Source organism: Leopardus geoffroyi, chromosome B3 (genome assembly GCF_018350155.1).
Source record: "Leopardus geoffroyi isolate Oge1 chromosome B3, O.geoffroyi_Oge1_pat1.0, whole genome shotgun sequence".
Classification (NCBI taxonomy): domain Eukaryota; kingdom Metazoa; phylum Chordata; class Mammalia; order Carnivora; family Felidae; genus Leopardus; species Leopardus geoffroyi.
Window position 1 is genome coordinate 74,276,600 of NC_059337.1, and position 16,570 is coordinate 74,293,169.

At 50.1% G+C, this 16,570-nt stretch overlaps 1 protein-coding gene across 1 annotated transcript; it reads left to right on the plus strand.

Annotated features, from left to right (window-relative positions):
* Window positions 1-393: 393 nt before the first annotated feature.
* DHRS2 (dehydrogenase/reductase 2) lies at window positions 394-7,505 on the plus strand. The gene is given in 9 exon segments (XM_045450461.1): window positions 394-489; window positions 492-585; window positions 754-931; window positions 1,465-1,566; window positions 4,455-4,525; window positions 5,583-5,634; window positions 6,359-6,493; window positions 6,745-6,800; window positions 7,047-7,505. Coding segments are annotated over 9 exon segments (843 nt in total). The 5' UTR covers window positions 394-446; the 3' UTR covers window positions 7,159-7,505.
* The last annotated feature ends 9,065 nt before the right edge of the window (window positions 7,506-16,570 follow it).

Here is a 16,570-nt window from a genome sequence, read left to right on the forward strand (position 1 = left end):
TGCAGCCTGGTGTGGGGCTGCCTTGTCTGTCTCAGGCTCCTCACAGCCTCTATGCAATTAGCTTCACTTCAGCACAGCCTGGTGAGGACGTTATGCAGGCGCTCAGAACCTTGGTCTACTTTCTCTGGCATGTTGCAAGTGCTCAGTGCTTGGTCGTGGAATGAATGGGAAGATAACCCTGTCTGCTGAATGGTGGGTCTCACGCTCTAATTTGCCTGTTTTATAAATAGAGAATTTTCACAGAGTTTGCCTGACCTGAGGCTCACGTGTTTGAAATTCACCCTAACTAGCTTGACTCTCTCTGGCTCTCTGCTGCTGGCCTTGTCTGTCTGAAGGAGCTGGAGGTAGATTGCCATCACGCTCACTAATGGCATCAGTGATAGTTGAAGTTGATTCTCTCCTCCAGGGCCAAGTTCAGCAGGAAGCAGAGACAGGAACTGGCCTCCATGCTCCCAACAGTGGCCTGCATCCACAGAGGCTTGTTCGTTCCTGTGCTGGACTCTCTGTGCGCATGACCAGCAGGGGGATAGGCCAAAAGGGCATCCTGGCCAATCGGGTGGCCGTGGTCACAGGGTCCACTGATGGGTAAGTGCCCTGATTGCCCTATGGGTCTTGACCCCTCACAAGGATTTTCGCTTCCACAGAGAGACCTCAGGGTTGTAGATTAGGACACAGCCTTATTGGTTTCCGTGGGTCAAGGGACCACGGTGGCAAGAGGCTGAGGCTGTCTTGTTCCCTCCATTTCTGCCACAGGATCGGCTTTGCCATCGCCAGGCGCCTGGCCCGGGACGGGGCCCACGTGGTGGTCAGCAGCCGGAAGCAGCAGAACGTAGACCGGGCAGTGGTGGCGCTGCAGGGGGAGGGGCTGAGTGTTGTGGGCACCGTGTGCCACGTGGGGAAGGCCGAGGACCGGGAGCGACTGGTGGCCACGGTGAGGGGCCACAGGGGTGGAAGGACATAGGGAGGAGAGTGCACAGAGCCTTTCCCACTTTGCTCAGCCCTGGGTGGGGCAGGGACCCGGATCGGGGTTGGGAGGCCCTGCAACAGTCTTGAAACCAGGATTGTTCATGGTCTAAGCGGGTAGACCTCATTGTTCACGCTGGCTTTCTGGAAAGTGGCTCGTTCGTGAAAGGACCCTCACCCCCACCCCCACCTGGAGAACTGTGGTTGAGGAGGAATCTAAAGGGATTCCCCATCCCGGGTATATAGAAGGATTCCTGGAGAAGACAGACCTTCCTCTCCTGAGGCCCTCAGCTCTGCAGAGCCCGTCCTTGGGCCTACCTAGGGCATTGCCTTCACCAGTGTTTGGTTCTCACACTGGCTTTGTGACCATTCCTGGTTGAGACAGTATCTAATTAGCAAGTGTTGTCTCAATGCCCTGTGCACCTGGCAGCAGTGCTGGGCCGGTGAGGCCTCCTCAGGCCATCTCCACACTTATGCCCTTCATGTCACTCTTTCCCCCAGGTCGTGGAGCACTGTGGGGGTCTCGACTTCCTGGTGTGCAGTGCAGGTGTCAACCCGCTGGTGGGAAGCACCCTGGGGGCCAGTGAGCAGGTGTGGGACAAGGTGAGAGGCCGCTGGGGGGAGCTGGCAGAGGGTCTGAAGCGCTCCCCGGTTGAGCCCCCCCTCCCAAAGTTACTGTAAAAACAGGCACTGACCACTTGTCCCCTGGAGTGTGCTGCGGTGCTCCTTTCCAATTTGTGTGTTTTTAAAGTGGCTTCCTACATTCTTTCTGCCATCTTTTCTCTTCCCATCCTTTTTGCATTTATTCATTTAGCAAATATTTACTGAGGGTTTGCTATGTGTCAGGCACGGTTCCAGGCTCTAGCTTTACAGCTGTGGGAGTAGGTCTCTGCTTTTGGTAAGAGTCAAGAATAGTAAGGTCTCTGCTCTTTGTCAACAGCATATATATTTTCCTTTTTTTTTTTTTTTTTGGTGATTTTGTTCCTTTTTGGTGACCTGTACCTGCCGCTGAGATTCTTTCTTCACCCTTCCTAGATGAGGCTTCCTTACTGTCCCTCAGATGAACCTGCTACACCTGTCAGGCCTGGGCCTGGCCACTGGCTTCCTATGAGCTCAGACATTCCAACCCACCGTGTCCACCTAATGATCCTGCCACCTGAGCCACAGGGTCCAGAAGAGGCCTTGCAAAATGTCTTGAGGTCCATTTTGGGCTTTGTTATCCTATGACTTCTGTTCCATTCACTCCTGTCTTTGGTTCCTGAGTCTGTCAGACAAGACGGACTGCAAAGAAATCACCTTGTTAGCACCCCCCTCCCTACTAAGCATTGGCCAGAGCATTCCCTTCTGCCTTCCCCAGCAATCCGCGCTCTGTAGACATCGTTCTCCAGCCACCTCTCCTGTGCATCTGCCCTTGGCGGCTTGCCCTTTCCTCCATCCTCAGAGATGGCCTGAAATCTGAGCTCCCTGCAGCCGCTGCTAGCAGCCTCCCCAGGCTCCTCAGATTCCTGATGCTGCCGAACGACCATTTGTGATTAGGTGGCTGGGACTGCATGGCTGACCATCTCCTAATCCTCCTGAGTCATACTCCCTTATAGTGTCTTAGGTCATGGGATCATGACTCTCTTTTTCTCAGAACCTGTTTCAAATCTTCTCTCCTGAAGCCGAGCGCACTTGCCCACGGCCCAACCTTACTTTCTCTGCCGCTATCCTGTTTTCCAAGGTCTTGCTAGTCCACAAGCCGTCTGCCCCACTGGGCAGGAGTCATCTCCAGTCACATCCGCCACCACCTCAGAGGTGAAATGGTTACAAAACGAGTGTGACATTGACCTGCTGCTCTATCTGCATGCGGTTTTCAGCAGGTGTCCTGGGAGTTCCTTCTTGTTCACCTTATCCCTGGGCCGGTTTGAGCGCCTCCCCAGGCAGACCCCCGTTTTCTCCAGCTGGTTGGGAAATCTCCCACCTCCCATTCCACCGCCTCTCCTCCAACCTTCTCCTGCCTGAGGACTCTCTAGCACCCATCCTCCTCAGGCCCACAGTCTCTACTCAGGACTTCGTGGCACTCAGAGATACTCTACCCAATTTTCTAATAGGGCAGTCCTCTTCAGCCCGGGAGGGGCTGTAACTTTTCCTTGGCTCATGTTTGGTTGCCAAGTCTAGGAGTGGCCTTGTCTGAGCCCATCACCCAGCCTGACATACATGGAGCTTAGGGCAGCCCGATGGGGTGGTGGGGGTCTGTTTCGAACAGAGAATGACCAGGAATACCCTTAGTCTAACCCTCAATTCCTTCTTATTGGGGATCTCATGCTGGTCCCCCCTTTAGACATCTGAGCCACTTCTTACAGTTTTGGGGGTCATCCCCAACACTGGCAACTTGTCATCACACTGGCCTCAGCAGCTCTCCATCGAAGCATTTCCCCTGCCCACATCCAATGGGGTGGTTGGGTGTGGGATGAAAACGTGGGAAGGCATTGCAGATGTGCAGCCTCACTCCCTAGAGACATAGACGCACTGACCTCACTCGAGGTGGTGCCCCACAGGAGGGATCCTGCTCCCATGTTAGTCCCAACTGGTACTCTGGCCTAGCCCCCAGCCCAGTTTCTGCATCTTTCCCTGTCGGCTCCTCTCATACTTTTCCTCTGTCCCCAGTGCCACCAGACAGAGTTCCCAGACAGAGGGTCAGGGACCCTTAAGTCTGAGCCCAGATCCAGGTTTTAGCTGCAGGCAGGCCCAGCGTGGGCACCCAACTCCCAGAATGGCAATTCTCTGTTGTGTCTCCCTCTTTGTGGTGGCCGTAGGAAAGCTTGGAGCCAAGTTTGCAATAAACTGGCATGCATGTAGGCCCTCACAGCTTGCATTTTTGTGAACGAATAATAGACTAATGTTCAGTCCTTACCACATGCTGTGAACTGTGGGCACCAACCTTACTCTTGCTTTTTCTTATTTTTCTACACTTATTTTTTACTGTTCTCCATTTCTTCACACATAATACCTATTTGATTTGTTTTATGCTGTTGCATTGTGAGTACGCCTTTAATTCTATTGGGACAAGACAAGGACATAAACAAGTAAAAACACAGACAAAGACAACTCTTCCAGAAATCTCCTTTGCTCCCAGCACCTACATTCCCTCCATCTGTTCTACTTTCAGTCTTTTTCCAGTGGCCTCTGCTTATAGCTTCTGTCTGCACAACCAGAACATAGTCCAGTTTCTTTAAAAGGCCTGAACATTGCCTTCCTTCACCCCAGTCCTGAACAATTCACATTTTCAGGGCTCTGCTCACAGGCCTGTCACTTAGCCTGCCTGCCTGTTAAACCATTAGCAAGTGGGAAGCACCTCTTGTCCTGATCAGAAGGGGAACTGATCTCAGATCTGCACATATCTGGGTTTACCGCACAAATTCTAGGACCCCATGTGTCTTATGAGAACAGGTCCTGGGCTGAGGGCTGACTATGTGTCTCTGCCCTCCACCATGCCTCTGCTCTGACTTCAGATCCTGGAAGTGAATGTGAAGGCCCTGGCCCTGATGCTGAGCCAGCTGCTGCCCCACATGGAGAAGAGGGGGTAGGCTGCAGGGTGGGGGTGGGAACTGGTGGGGAGCCAGGGCATGAATTGAGTCTAGAGAACATGGGGCCATAGCTGGGAGGGGAGGACAAAAGAGGTGTCCCTGAGGCCTCCACATCCCCCTCCCTCTGTTCTGCCTCACCTTTTGTACAGCTATGGCTTCTAATTCTAGTGGCCGTATGATGAGGGTGATGTCAAGGGGCTCAGGCAAGCTCTCGTTGGCTTTGACATCACCATGTTTGGGAAAGGGCTGTGCTTTTAGCTCCTTAGCCTTGGGCAGGTCATTTTCACCCTCACCTACTCTGATTCTCTCGCAGCTGGACAATGCCTTTTCACCAACTTACAGTCTGGGACAGGGTCTGCCCCTTTGCTCCCGGCAGGGAGAGGTCCATTCCACGCCCCTCCTCACTCCCTGCTTCTCAGTCTCCAGGGAGCCTGCTGTTCTAGGCAGGACCTGTTCTAGGTCCTGCATATCTGACTGCACTCCACACATAGTCTCAGGGGTCTGAGGTTAGGGACTTGGGCCACCACCTCCCTCAGCACGTAGCTACTCCTCCAGTATGTCCTCCATGCAGACATACCCTTCAGGAACTGGCCTGGGGACTGTCTTGGATAGAAGGAAAAATTCCTGACTCTCATTTCTTGTCTCTTCCGGCCCCATCTACTTGTCAGAGGCCGCCCATTGATAGGCATTCACTGTCACGAAGGCCACTCTGCCCCCTTTTCCAAGCACCTGGCTGTCTGTTCTTCACTACCCCAGGGATAGGCAGAAGAATGTAATGGTTCAAAGTAGAGACATTGGGTCAGAGAGAGATAGGGTTGGAGTCCCAGCTCTGCCACTTATTGGCTCTGTTGCTAAGCCCTGCTGAGCCTCTGTTTGCTCAGCTGGGAAATGGGGATAATAACAGGAACTGTATGGCTGTTGTGAGGACTGCATTATTCAATGACTATAATCATTAAAATGTTATAATTTTTTATCTTTTAAAAATAATAGTGGCACCTAAGTCTGTGGTAAGTTATTGGTTTCCTGTCTCCCCTGTGTCTGTCTGTCTCTCAGGAGGGGGGCGGTCATCCTGGTCTCCTCCATTTCAGCATATGTACCACATGTGGTGAGTTGTTGCTTATGTGCTCCTGGTAGGATTAGGGGAAGGGGTCCCCACAACGCCACAGGGACAACGTTTGGGATAGACCCACACTTTACTCCTGCTGCCCTAGGCTGAGCTGATGCCCATGTGGCTGCTGGGTCCCTCAGATCCAGCTTCTGTTCTCAGACCAGGCTGGGGAGAGTGTGTCTGAGTTCTGTGCTTGGGCCAGGGTGGGATCATCTGTAGGAGAGAAATCCAACTGATGTGTTCCTCTGCTTCCCTATATCCTTTAAAAAAATTTTTTTTAACGTTTATTTATTTTTGAGACAGAGAGAGACAGAGCATGAACAGAGAAGGGGCAGAGAGAGAGGGAGACACAGAATCCGAAACAGGCTCCAGGCTCTGAGCGGTCAGCACAGAGCCCGACGCGGGGCTCGAACTCACGGACCGTGAGATCATGACCTGAGCCGAAGTCGGACGCTTAACCGACCGAGCCACCCAGGCGCCCCTAAAAAAATTTTTTTTAAGTTTATTTATTCATTTTGAGAGAGACAGTGTGGGAGGGGAAGAGAGAGAGAATCCCAAGCAGGTTCTGCACTGTCAGCACAGGCCCTGATGTGGGGCTCAAACCCATGAACCATGAGATCATGACCTGAGCAGAAGCCAAGAGTCAGACACTTAACCGACTGAGCCGCCCAGGTGCCCCTGCTTCCCAGTATCCTAATCACTGTCTTGATTCCCTTCCCAGGAGCTGGGTCCCTACAACATCAGTAAGACGGCCCTGCTGGGCCTCACCAGAACACTGTCATTGGAGCTGGCCCCCAAGGGCATCCGGGTCAACTGCCTGGTTCCAGGAGTAATCAAGACTGACTTCAGCAAAGTGGTGAGGACTGGGGCATGTCCTCCATTTCTCAGCCTGGCTTGGCGAAACCTCCCCAGTGACTAAGTGATGAAGGAGTGACTGGAGCCTCAGATCAGCATCCTTAACAGCTGAGGTCCTTGCTGTCCTCTGAATTCAGCCATGACTCAGTCCCTCTCCCCTGAGAAAGGCAAATCTGCTATGGGATCACCTTGGTTCTGCTCATCTCCTTGTTTTAGCTAGCACTGACTCTTTCATGTTTTCTCTTTGCCCAGGTGTACAAGAATGAGGTTTTCTGGAACAACTTCAAGGAAGATCACAAAGTTCAGAGGCAAGTTGGGTTTGGAACCTCGGTAATCTGGGTACAGTTGGGGAAGAGGGGCTGGTCTATCTCACTAGCTGACCCCTCCCTGGGCACTGGTCATTCCTTTAGCTGAAGTCTGGTTTCTGCAGAGCCCTGGAGGATGCAAGTAGCCCTGCTGGGTCCACCCTGTCCCCTCTTGGAGTCCACTCCCAGCAGAGCAGCAAAACCAGAGTCTGAGATCATTGACATGTGTTCTGTTCTCCTTCTGTCCAGGATTGGGCAGCCTGAGGACTGCACAGGACTTGTGTCCTTCCTGTGCTCTCCAGATGCCAGCTACATCACCGGCGAGAACATCGCGGTGGCCGGCTTCTCCTCTCGTCTCTGATGGAGCTAAGGGGGTCTGGGCCTAGGAGCCTGGGGCTCATGAAGGTCTGAAGCTCTGCCAGACAATAAAGCTGGGGGCTTGTTTGTGCCAGGCTCGAGGAAGGACCCCCAGTATTCTCATCTGCGTGACTGTTGTTGATTTAGCTGCTGTGATTCGACCAACATGTGGGTTCTTGGTGTGGGGCTGTGGAGCTGACTGAGTTCATGGGGCTGGCACTTCGGAGGAACCGTAAGGGAAAGGAACAGAGACTCCTCTGGCAGCAGGCCCCTGATGTATGCTGGCTTCTTCTCTCTGCCTCTTGTGCTTTAAACATTTTTTTCCCCAAATAAACTCAAATTTATCCTCGAGCCTGGAAACTCCTGGTAAGGGCAGAGCCGAGGGGAATGAGGCTGAGGACAGGCCTCTCCTGTCTCCTGACTTCTGCCTGAGTGCGTTCACAGACCCATGTTGGTGGTCAGTGAGTGTTCACAGCAGGCTCTGCTCCGTTCTCTGAGCAGGCTGGTGGGAGTAGCGGGAGTGGCAGGAGGGAGTGGGAGAATTCTGGAACTCCCGTCGGGATTCTCCAGGCTAGCGGTTCTTAATGTTTTCTGGGCCATACAAGCCTTTGAGACCCGAAGAAAAAAGTCCCACCAAATCTTGCATACGATTGCAGGTTGAGAACTTCTAATTTAGACAAAAGAGAGAAGTCAGTGTGAAGTTCTTCTTAAGGTTGTCTCCTCTTGGCAAAGGTTCTTTTTATTGTCCTGAGTCATGTTCATAGGCACCATCCTACTTTGTGTACATGTCCAAGGCTCAGCGGAGTTGGGGAGGAACAGTGGCACTGAGAACACCTCTCTTCCTCTCTTGCCATCCATAAGGGGTGCCTAAGCGAGGGCCTGAGACAAGGCTTCCACCCTGCCCACCAGCCTTCACCTCACCGAAGCCCCTCACCACCGCCCCCTCTCTGGACCTCTTGGGCATGGGTCTTTGTCTTGAGACTGATTCTATTAAAAGCTTTATTTATCCCTACCTTGTACATTGGACCACACAACCCGGAGAACATAAATATAAAAAAGACCCAACCTCCCTCAAGTTCCTTCATTGTGGTAGGAAAACAGGGGTTTAAAATAAGGCAGAATGTATTCATTCATTCATTCATTCATTCAATGAATTTAGTGCCAAAGCACCACTCCCTACCAGGCACCGTTCTAGGAACTCAGGGGGTGACTGTGAACAAAACAAGGATCATTTCCCTACAGAGCTTACACTCTCGTGGGGGAGGGGTACAATAAGCAACAAACATGTTAAAAAATAAATTATATAGTGTCTTAGTAGGTACAGAAGAAAAAGACTAAGAGTAGGGTAGGGGTACAATTCTGTAGCCAATTCTTTTTTTCTTTTTTAATCTGTGTAAATTTTTGTGCTTTTCGTTATTTTTTTTAGTTTGTTTATTTTATTTATTTATTTATTTATTTATTTATTTATTTATTTATTTTTCTCAACGTTTATTTTATTTTTGGGACAGAGAGAGACAGAGCATGAACAGGGGAGGGGCAGAGAGAGAGGGAGATACAGAATCGGAAACAGGCTCCAGGCTCTGAGCCATCAGCCCAGAGCCCGACGCAGGGCTCGAACTCATGGACCGCGAGATCGTGACCTGGCTGAAGTTGGACGCTTAACCGACTGCGCCACCCAGGCGCCCCTATTTTATTTATTTTTTGACAGAGACAGAGACAGTGTAAGTTTGGGAGGGGGAGAGAGAGGAAGAGAGAGACTCCCAAGCAGGTTCTGAGTTGCCAGTGCAGAGCCCAACTTGGGGCTCAAATTCATGAAACTGTGAGATCATGACCTGAGCTGAAACTAAGAGTCAGACGCCTAACCAATCGAGCCACCCAGGTGCCCTTGTACCTAATTCTTTTTTTTTTTTTTAATGTTTATTTATTTATTTTTTTTTTTTGAGAGAGAGAGAGACAGACAGACAGAGCATGAGTTGGAGAGGAGCAGAGAGAGAGGGAGACACAGAATCTGAAGCACCTTCCAGGCTCTGAGCTGTCAGCACGGAGCCCGACACGGGGCTTGAACTCATGAACTGCGAGATTGTGACCTGAGCCTAAGTCAGCCACTTAACTGACTGAACCACCCAAGCACCCCCCCTTGTACCTAATTCTAATGTGTGGGCTCTTCTCCCATACCAAGCAGTTCTCTAACACCAGCTACATGTCTCACAATTCAACTTAATTCTGACACCATCTACCTGGAGATAGGATGAGATCCCATAGGTCAAGGGTTCAGTTCTACAAGACCAGCCCTCACCCCACTAGCCAATCACAAGTCCCTGTTGTCACCTGTGCTCTGACTATAGCTTGGAGATTCCAACAGCCTCCTCCTTGGGTTTGATTAGTTTGCTGGAGTGGCCCACAGGACTCGGAGGAACATTTTTCTTGCTAGATTACCAGTTTATTATAAAAGCTTATCGCTCAGAAACAGCTGGATGGGGGAGTTCCATTGGGCACGGTATGGGGAAAGGTATGGAGCTTCCATGTCTGTTGCCACTCTCCCCAACCCAAAAGCTCTCTGAACCCTGCCCTTTAGGGTTTTATGGAGGCTTCATTAGGCACACTTGTCAACTGATTCAACCTCCAGCCCCTCTCCCCTCCACAGAGGTCAGGGGAGTGGGACTGAAAGTTTCAACCCTCCAATCATATGGTTGGTTTCCCTGGCAACCAGCCCATCCTTAGGTGTTTTCCAAAAGTTACCTCATTAACATAAACTGAGGTATAGTTGTGAGGAGGTTGTTATGAATATTGAGACACCTTTATTACTCTCATCACTTACGAAATTCCGAGGGTTTTAGGAATTCTGTGGCAGAAACGGGGACAGTGAGGTCTCCCTAGGGTTGGCACTTGTCCAGGCCACAGGTGCAGGGCTAAGGTGCCACCAGAAGTGTCCTGAATGAGGCGTCTGAGGTGGGGAATCAGAATACAACAGTAAAGCAAGAGCATAAAGCTCAGGCTGAAGGCCTTGGTTGGGAAGGTGGGGGGCTTGGGCATCAAGGTGTAGTGGGAAGATGCAGACAGGCAGAGCAGGACAGGATTCTACAGGTGAGAAAGCCAGGCCCCAGAGGGGAGACTCTGGAGGTTCCCACAGCTCTAGAATAGCCACGGCAGAGGGCAGAAGCTTGTTATGGGTTCTCCAGCCCCATGACCCCCTCTACACTCTGTGGGGGCAGAGTTAGAGAAAAACAGGGAAGTGGCCAGGCAAGCAGGGACAGTGCTCTTTAGGCCGGCAGGGAGGACACCCAGAGTGGTGCAGAGGATGACAGGGACCCCCAAGGGGAGAGAGCAGCCTGAGGGTGGGGCAGGGGCTGCCGAGCCCTCTCCCTCCCAGGATGAAAGCAGTGGAAGAAGGTGAGGGTATGTTACTGGGAAGGAAGGCCCTAGTTCTGGACCCAGTGCTGGAGGCAGGGCGTTGAGGCTGAGGGAGAAGAGAACTTTGCTTGCAATGGAGCAGTGCTCAGAGAGGGGATTTGGTGTCCCAGTGATACATGCTGTGTGTTTGTTATAGCGAGTGTGTGTCCCTGGTAGAGTGAGACTGACCTCAGCAAGGAGAAGGGGCTGGGAGAGAGAGCAGGTGAACATATTGGGGAGTGAAAGGATGGTTGGCACTCAGTTTATGGCTCTTGCCCTTCTTCTGTTGAGAAGTGTCTGGAAAAGCCCACTCTGGGCCCACGTTGCCCAGGGCATGCCAGGAATGGGAGGGTGCAAGGATGGAGAGAAGGACAGGCCCGTTGCTCTGCTCCCATGCTGTTCTTGCCTTACAGCCACACAAGTGGATGGGGGCTCCGGACTGGGTTGAGTAAGGACCAGGGCCAGACTGAGTCTCCCCCTCCTGTCTCCTCAGGCTGTTTCCAGCCAGGAGACAGCAGGTCACAGACACCTGAACATAAGTTCTTCCTTGGGATAAATAACCTCAGTATTTACTGGGTTCCCAACAGCCCTTGGGTGGCACTGAGATACTTTCACCTGGGCTAATAAATGAAAAACAAAACAACAGCAGCCAAGCTTGGCTCATCAGAGGGTTTCTACTGGCTTGGAGTACTTGTGTGCTTGAGGGACGGGGAAGGAGGGAGAGGAGGAAATGGAGCCGGGTGAGTGGGGACTTGTAATATCTGACTCTCCACCTGGGAGCATTTTGTCTGTATTTATACATTTCAAGTTAACCCCTTCTTCTCTGATTCTTAAGGAAAGATCTGGAGGAAAAAAGTATCAGGGTACTGGGGAATTCTAGGGTATCCAGGGATGGCCATAGGTAAGGATTATGATAAACTGAGTGATGGCAATCCAATCTGAGGATTCTGTGTCTTATGACTCTCGAGGGTACCCAACCTTGATTGGATGCTGTGGCCCCACGGGAATAAAAAGCTGTAGTCCCTGGCCTGGTTTTTTCTTATTTATTTTCCAGACCACACTGTAGTGGGTCTCTTGTCCCACCACACTATATATCACTCACTCCTGCAATGAACATCCAGGCTGTGTCTGTCCAGGTCTCACCTGTAGGCTGGGCTCACAGGTGGGAGGGCAGTTTGAAGGGCAATGCCAAGGCAGAGGGTCCTGGTGCTGCATTGGAGAAGAAGAGGTGGTTCCAGAGTGGCCCGAAGCAGTGGAGCTAAGCGGAAGTTTTGTGGAGGCTGGGTTTTGTGGGGTGAGGTGAGGACAAAAATGGGTGAATGCCCAAGGCTATGCTTGTTCACCGCTGACTCCACCAGCGAAGGTCTTGCATTAGATTTTACCAAGGAGATGAACTCTTTCCATCTAAAGCAAAAAGTCCCCTTGGCCAATTAAACAATGGGGTAAACATTACCAGAATAAACGAAAGATTGAGAGTAGGATGGAAATGGAGGAAAAGAGCAATCAGATGACACAAGTGCCCTTGGGTTTCCTCACCTGTGGGGCTGGGACCCTGGGAGCAGGGGTGAGGGGGGCACTGAAGTTGCTATGCAAGGCTGGGCTGCTGTGTGTACCCTCAGTGGCTGGACTCAAGTTTACAGTTTCTGTTCCTTTAGCCCTTGAAGGCCCAAAGATGTGTTCCTCCATGTAGGAAGGGTCCTCATGAATCCCAGTGGTAAAATGACTCCATATGCTGATCATTTTAATGGGGACCTTTGACATTTCCTAATTGCTACCTGCTCCAGAGAGGTTAGTTTGTGTAGATATGTGCATCTTGTAGGAAGGCATTGCTGAGATTTGAATCCGAGTCTGTCTCTCAACCACTTTCCATGACAAAATGATGGCCAAGGCTCTGTCAGCCTAATTCTCTCTGGCATATCTGTCTTAGTTTGGTTTCTCTTGTAAGTAGAGCCTAAGACAAGAGCTTTCAGACAGGAGATTTGCGGGAGCAGAAGCATGGGGGTGAGCAGGGAAATAAGGGGTCAGCTAGGGAGGATGCCACTGCATGCCATAAGTTCTCTCCATCTCCCAAGAAGAGCATAGACTCCCTCACAAACATACTTTAGAGTATGTCCACCCTAAAGATGGCAGGTGGAGCATTTATCCATGTGCTCTCACCTCCTATCCACTGAGGGCTGCCTCTGGGGATTATTAACTGGGCCACACTTCCAGTCAAAGAGGAAGGTGCTGTCCAAAGTGCAGTGAGTCAGGCCTACAAGAAATGGCTCACTCCAGCCATGTCAGAAGTCATGCAGGTGACAGCAAGAGGGCCTGAGTCAGGACACCGAAAGTGTCTGATACAAGGTCTTTAGGATGTAAGCACCCCAGGTCTCAAATTTGTTTAAGAACCAAAACTCTCAGGGTGCCTAGGTGGCTCACTCGGCTAAGCGTCTGACTTTGGCTCAGGTCAGGATCTCAAGGTTCGTGGGTTTGAGCCCTGTGTCAGGTTCTGTGCTGACAGCTCAGAGCCTGGAGCCTGCTTCGGATTCTGTGTTTCCGTCTCTCTCTCTCTGCCTGCCCCCCCCCCCCAAAAAAAAAAAAAACATTGAAAACAAAACAAAACTCTCAACCCTTTTGCTCTTGTGAAGCCCCAGGGAGAAACAGTCTCTCCTCTTCCCAAAATAACAATTAATCCACTTCCCCCAAGGGACGTCCATCAGAAATTTTCACTGAGGCTTTCAAGCTGCCAGATCTTAAATCTCCAGTTACTGGTTTGAGTGGTGCACGTGACTATTCCGCAGGGTTCCCAGAAGACTGAAGAGAGAGGAAGGCAGGAAAGGAAGATCAGAGAGGAAACTCTTAATAAACTAATCACACACACAAAGAGCTTCGGTCTCTCAACAACTGGATGTTCTACTTGTTAAAAAATGAAAATTTAAAATGTAACACTCAATGTCATTAAATTTACATACCAATTTAAAAACTCTCTTTACTTCTCCCTAAGTAAAAAATCAGGATGGTTTTAGAATGTGAGGTCCTGGGAGGGAAGGAATCCAGGGTCACCTTTGTCCCATTTCTGGCAACCCAGCTTCTGGAGGCAATTGACAAAAGATGCTGGTGGTAAAGATGGGTCCTTGGTGACCTGAAACACCACAGGTGTGGGGATGAGATGTGGGGCCTTGGAGTTTAATGAATGGATAACTCAGTGGCCAGCCCAACCTGAACACCAGGCATTTTGGGTCTTGAATGTCCTGCATCAGATTCTACCAAGAAGATGACGGTCTTCCATCCAAAGCAAGTGGTCCCCTTGGCCAATTAAACAGCTTACAGACAGCACTGTTAGCTCACATCTAGAGAGTGTCTTTCAACTGGCAGAAGGATGGAGTATGGAATGGCAAGCAAAAGAAGCTATTACCCAACCCCCAACTTCAGAATAGCCCACCTCAGATGGAGCCATTTCCAGAATTCTCTTCTACCTCCTTTCTTCTCTTCCCTGTCCTGAAGTTTGTCAGCTAACTAACTTCATGCCAATCCTTTAGGGGACGCTCAGTGCTCCTCCTGTCTTGCTTCATTTGCTGGGGGTTAAGAACTGACGCAGGTGTGGGGAGGTGTAGCTCTCTGAGTCCATGAGATCTAAGCCCACTCGCTTGTCATGGAGGCTGTTTTTCCTGCCAGATATGCTGGCTTCTCTCCAGTGCACCTGGTCTCTTGCTTTTACCAGAAGAAGTTGAAATGGGCTCATCACCTGCCTTTGGAACAGTTGTGCCCCAGAATCACAGAAAAGGTCATACAAATGATCTTTTACTTCCCCCTTCCCTCGCCCTGCCATTTTACAGATGAAGAGACTGAAGCCCATGGAGGGGAAGGAGCTTGGCCAAGTGGTGGGCTGGTGGGAAAACTGATCCAGAGACTAGATTCCCTGATCCTCAGTCTGGGCTTGCCATGAGAAAGTTCTGTGCCTGGTTCACTTTGCCCATTACCTGTCCAACTGATGATCCCCTAAGAAGTTCTCTTTCCCAGGGCAGGAGTTTCTGCATTTGAACAGGGAGTGCTGTGGACTGAAAGTCTATCTACCCCTAAAATTCATATATTGAAATCCTAATCCCTAATATGATGGTATTTGGAGATGGGCCTTTTTTTTTTAAAGTTTATTTTTATTTATTTTGAGACAGAGATAGAGAGTGAGCAGGGGAGGGGCAGATAGAGAGGGAGACCGAATCCCAAGGAGGCACCACATGACCAGCACAGAGCTTAATATGGGGCTCCAACTCAAGAACCATGAGGTCGTGACCTGAGCTGAAATCAAGAGTTGGAGGCTTCATCGACTGAGTCACCTGGGTGCCCCAGGAGATGGGGCCTTTGTAATTTGGGTTAGATGAGGTCATGAGAGTGTAGCCTTCATGATGGAGTGAGTGCTCTTATAAAAGGGACATGAGGGGTGCCTGGATGGCTCAGTCGGTTAAGTGGCTCACTCTTGATTTTGGGTCAGGTCATGATCTCACGGTTCGTGAGTTTGAGTCCCACATCGGGCTCTGTTCTGACAGCGTGGAGCCTGCTTCGGATCCTGTCTCCTTCTCTCTGCCTGTCTCCTACTTGTGCTTGCACTCTTTCTTTCTTTCTATCTAAAATAAATGTTAACAACAAATTAAAAAAACGGGGTGGTGGTGGTGGGATATGAGATCTCTCTCTCTCCACCAGGTGGGGATAGAGCAAGAAAATGGCCATTGGAAACCACGAAAAGTGCTCTCACTAGATCCTGACTAGGGAGGCACCCTGATTTCAGATTCTGAGCCTCTGGAACTGTGAGAAATAAATGTCTGTGTTAAGCCAGCCCATCTATGGTATTTTGTCATAGCAGCCCAAGCTAAGACTGTGGAGCTGACACTAACCCCTGCCCACGTGACTTCGCTATGGTGTTGATGGGTCAGAGAGCCTGGCCATCTGTGCCAGCCACCAGTGGTCCCATTTTCAGGGACCTGCCCCAGCTCAGGCTTTAGAATATACTGTATTAAAGCTTGCTGGTATCTCATAAAAAGTTGCTAAAGTGATCCTTACTTAGTGTTGAGTCCATATTAAAAAAAAAAAATTGGCTCAATTTCTATACTACTCAGGCAGTATAGTAAAAACAACTAATTGAATTAATATCTGTACTCTTTAGTTTGAAGGGTGCCTAGAAAGAGAGGAGCAGCCGCTGCTAGCCTGGAGCTGACTTGGCACAATTAGCCAGGCCTTGGTGCTGATGGCCTGGCCTCCCAGCTAGGTGAGGGTGTTCAGTTAGACATAAACAATTCTGGAGGATACCACCACCAGACAAGCCCACTCTGTTCACTTGATGAATGAAGACAAAAACAAGATCACTCTGTAATCATGTCTGAACACAGAAAAATTATTTTTTTAAGGGAGATTTTTTTTTTATAGTTTACTTATTTATTTTGAGAGAGTGTGAGACAGAGTTAGCAGGGAAGGGACAGAGAGAGAGAGAGAGAGAGAGAGAGAGAGAGAGAGAGAGAGAATTCCAAGCAGGCTCCATACTGTCAGCACAGAGCCTGATGTGGGGCTCAAACTCACAAACTGTGAGATCACAACCTGAGTCAAAATCAAGTCAGATGCTTAACCGTTTGAGCTACCCAGGAGCCCCTGAACACAGACAAATGATTGTCCAAACTACAAAAATCTGAACATCCATCCTCCATCCTGAATAATGAGTGACAGCTGCTGCTTTGTCAACAGCTCCCATAACTTTGCTCTTTTCTTCTCTCCTCCTATGTACAAATTAAGATACTTATGATTAAGATTCTATAGAGTTATCCCAGTATCCAATCCAGAGCAAAGACTTGCTTCTTCGAATCCTCCTCAAAATCACCTGAAATAAGCCTGATCTGATTAAGTCCTTTCTAACATTCTGTTAGTGAGACACCCCACGTCCCCACAGGGTATGTTCTCCCTCATTTGCTAAGAGTCAATAAACCCAATTTTATTTGACTACGGTTGTATTGGTGGTGGTCTTTGGCTGGAGGGTATTGACAGTACATGCATTTATTTTTAAG